Source organism: Solanum stenotomum, chromosome 8 (genome assembly GCF_019186545.1).
Source record: "Solanum stenotomum isolate F172 chromosome 8, ASM1918654v1, whole genome shotgun sequence".
Classification (NCBI taxonomy): Eukaryota; Viridiplantae; Streptophyta; class Magnoliopsida; order Solanales; family Solanaceae; genus Solanum; species Solanum stenotomum.
This window is the reverse complement of record NC_064289.1, coordinates 22,893,223-22,897,000: the sequence shown is the minus strand read 5'-3', so window position 1 is coordinate 22,897,000 and position 3,778 is coordinate 22,893,223. Positions and strand designations below refer to the sequence as shown.

The 3,778-nt window shown below is 30.1% G+C and overlaps 1 protein-coding gene across 1 annotated transcript; it reads right to left on the bottom strand.

The window, feature by feature from the left end:
• Window positions 1-523: 523 nt before the first annotated feature.
• On the bottom strand, window positions 524-2,886 carry LOC125874755 (gibberellin 20 oxidase 1-like). The gene is made up of 3 exons (XM_049555776.1): window positions 2,253-2,886; window positions 1,539-1,860; window positions 524-939 (listed from the first exon to the last, which is right to left on the bottom strand). The coding sequence occupies exons 1-3, from the start codon at window positions 2,792-2,794 to the stop codon at window positions 670-672; spliced, it is 1,134 nt and encodes a 377-aa protein (XP_049411733.1). The 5' UTR covers window positions 2,795-2,886; the 3' UTR covers window positions 524-669.
• Window positions 2,887-3,778: the final 892 nt, after the last annotated feature.

Sequence of the window (3,778 nt, the reverse complement as noted above, 5' to 3'; positions counted from 1 at the left end):
TAATAAATATCAAGGCAATGAATGACAAATCCACAACAATCCAAGTGTCCAGATATACTAAAAACAAATGGACAAGGATAAAACCAAATAGAGTATCATAAATATCCATTCCCAACACTAGAAGCTCTGCCCATTCCCAATACTCGTATGTATTGTATGTCCTATCTAGACACTCATTCTTACCACTATGTACTATCCTATCTAATCTTTTGGATATATATATATATATAAATATATTAAAAAAAGATGCCGTGAAGTCTTTTTATTCCATCAACCGATAAACTAAATAAAAGAATGATGATTTTAATTTATATTTATGAAAGTGTGTGACTATCTCATTTAGAAACGATCTATGTCTGTTCTAATATTATATTGAAGTGTATGACTATTTCTTGTTAAAAGTTTAAATTATTAGAAAGAACACACTTTTATTATTAATTAATTGTAGACACATTGACATATTCACCCAAACAGCCGGCCGAATTCACTGCTTACTTTATCTAGTCGGTATATATAAATAATTATTTTCTTCTTTAGATTTTCATAGCTGATTTGCAATATAGACTCAAAACAATTTGAATAACATGAAAATAATATATATACAAAAAGACTAAGGTCTTGATTTATATTGGATTTCAGAAACCCTACTAGAAACTTATTGAGTATGCCTTAAACCTCTGTAGTTCTCTGTTGAAGCCAATAGGAGAAGAATTGAAGAGTGTTGGTATCAGCTCTATAATGCTTTTGTGTAAACTCAAGGAGAGTTGGCCATGTGAAATCCGGATATATTCTAGGATTATTGGAGTCCACCAATTCTACTGGTGGCCTCACCACCTTATCCTTCTTAGGACAAAGAAAAAAAGCAAGAGATTTTCTAGGTGTCTTGTTGTTTACTACAGCTCTGTGCAAACAACTTTTATACCTTCCATTTGAAAGCGCCTGCAAAAAGTAAAAATAAATAAATGTCACATTGAATTAAACTATGTCATAAGAATAAACTACGTATGGTAAAACAAATTTTATTTGACTCTCAAAATCAAAATGAGATAATATTTATTATTTTCTATATTTAATAATCTTAATCACAAGATTGTTTGTCTAAGATGCCTTACATGTCTCACTTAAATAACATCAACTATTTAGAACAGTGAATTTGATAACAATAACAACAACAAAGTACTCAAATCTAATTTGTGTGGTACACTTTGACTTTGATACGAATTTTTTTTTTTAAAAAAGAGGACTATTAATATTTTTGGACGTACCTTATTACACATGTCGTAATTTTTTCTACCTTATTACACAGGTTAATATTTGTGTGAATATAACAACTTTTTATTATAGACAAAATGAAAAGTTTAAAAATAATTATTTTCAAATATTGAAATGGACTAATAATGATAATAATGACATAGTGCCAAGCAAATTGATTGGAGGAAAGAGTAAATACTTTTGGTTTTGTGAAACGTCAGTTCAATTAGTTAAAATGACTAGTGATTAGAAGGCATATATGTTAAGAAATGTCTTTTCTTTCTTACCATAAATGTGTCGCCTATGTTAACGACAAAGGCACTAAGATTTGGACTGATGGAGCGCCACTGATTGTCCATGAAAACTTGAAGCCCTGAGACGCTGTCTTGATGGAGGATGGTTAATGATGTTGGGTCACAATGTGGTCCAGTTCCCAACGCAAGATCTGGTTTTAGACATGTTGGGTAATAGTTGAGTCTCATAATTGATTCATTTTCTTCAAAGAATTGTTTGAAATGGTTCTTGCTCACGCCCAGGCTTTCACCCAAGAGTTCCATGATCCTAGAAGAGAGAGTGCTCATCGCATTGCAGTATTCTTGATAAAACTTCCTATCATAATGAAAAATAATAATAATAATAATAATCATTCTTCATATTGATGAATAAAGAAGATAAAAAAAAAATTACAACATACAAAAAAGAGAAGATGTATCTTATCTAAAAATTCAACTCGTTACGGTGTAAATATTATTATTTAATTAATAAGTTTTGGTGAGATGATTACATAGCCAACATGGTATTATTTATGCAGACAGTGGTCCTGAGTCCGGATGAAACACACTTTTATACGTCTAATCAACATGTCATTTGTCATGAGATTGACGTACGTGAGGGGTGTATTGAAGATATAGTTACGTAACTAACCTAAATAATTTTTAAAATTTTTAGATAAAGTAAGGACATAATTCAATAAAACAAAATATATAGTGACGTCCTCTTACCCGATATGGCTAAAGTCTTCACCCATTGTCTTTAGAAAATATTGATCAACCATGTGGGACGAGCCTTGTAGGGCAGAATATGGAAAAGAAAGTGTTTCTTTCCAAGGTAATTTAGACGAAAATCTTTCAGTAAAGCTACTAGCATAACCACAATGATCTCCTCTCTTCCTTTGAATCTTTAGCTTATTGGAAAGTGGTAACTCAAAGAACATGTTCATATAACGATGTGCAAGTGAGATAAGATTAGTGTCAACACCATGATTTGCCACAAGAAAGAAACCGTGGTTCTTACATGCTTCATCAACGAGCCTAGATTCTCGCTTAGCTGCAATTGGATCACCAGAAAGGAACGCCCCTAAATCGATAAGTGGAACATCAAGTTCAGGAACACTACCACTAGGCTTCTCGTGGTCCGGCCATATAAATTGTCTAGGAATGTTGGACTCATGTTTAAGCACGGACGAATCGAAAATGAGTGGTTTTTTCTCATCGGACGATGTTTGTATCATAGGCATGACCATACAATCAATGGCCATTGTCATGAATTTTTCTTCTTAGAGATAGATAGGAAAGTTATAAGAGAGAAATGATGAAGAAAAAAACGAAAGCCGTTACGAGTGGGGAGAAAGGTAACAAAATATTTTGATATCTTATAGATGTCTTTAAGCAGGGAAAAAGATTATCACTTTGCAAAGTAGGGCTTCGTGAAACTTAAAATTACGGTATAAGTCCATAAGTTATTTGTCTTTTTCAAATTTAAACAGTAAAGCTCTTTCCCAATGGCCTTTGGCGTTTCTATCACGAGGACCTAACTCTGCGTGTGTGATATATCTCCATCTCCACTCAAAAAATATATATAATATTACCACCTCCGTCTCTTTTCAATTTATGCGACATATTTTAGATTTTAAAAATCATAATAATATATTTTTAAAAATATCAATACTTTTTAGATAGATTACGAGTACATAAATTTTAATTTTTTAAAAAAATTATATTCAAATTCACAATTAAAATTAAATTATTTGGCTCTTCTAAATTCGAATTATGTCACGTAATATATATATACTTATAATATAGTAATAATTTTCTAAGCTTTTGTTTTATTACATTATTTGTATTAAGATACATTGAAAAGTTCGAAGTTTGATTACTATTATTTAATTAAGAGTAAAGTATCAAAGAAATATCTAAGTATTTTTTTTAATTTTTTGGATTTTCATGTCTAATCTATTGACAGTGTGAGTTTCATATTTAAGTTATCACTTATTAATTTTAAAAAAATACCTTCGTGTGTGCATAATGCAATCTCTCTTATATTTAAAAAATCTTGTCTCGTAGTATTCTACATGGATAAAATATTTCACCTTGATAAAAGTTAAATAAACTATTAATATTAGTTTAAAGTTAATGACTAAAATATGCATTTCACATAGATAAAATATTTCACCTTGACAAAAGTTAAATAAACTATTAATATTAATTAAAAATTTAAATATCACTATCCCTCCAAAAAAAAAAGAAAT

What these genes read in the sequence shown, in the direction of transcription:
- LOC125874755 (XM_049555776.1), bottom strand. Translation starts at nt 2,794, where the DNA reads ATGACAATGGCCATTGATTGTATGGTCATGCCTATGATACAAACATCG. An exon ending in GAAGACTTTAGCCATATCGG is followed by an intron (nt 1,861 to 2,252) that starts GTAAGAGGACGT and finishes TCATTATGATAG; the next exon opens with GAAGTTTTATCAAGAATACT. An exon ending in ACATAGGCGACACATTTATG is followed by an intron (nt 940 to 1,538) that starts GTAAGAAAGAAA and finishes TACTTTTTGCAG; the next exon opens with GCGCTTTCAAATGGAAGGTA.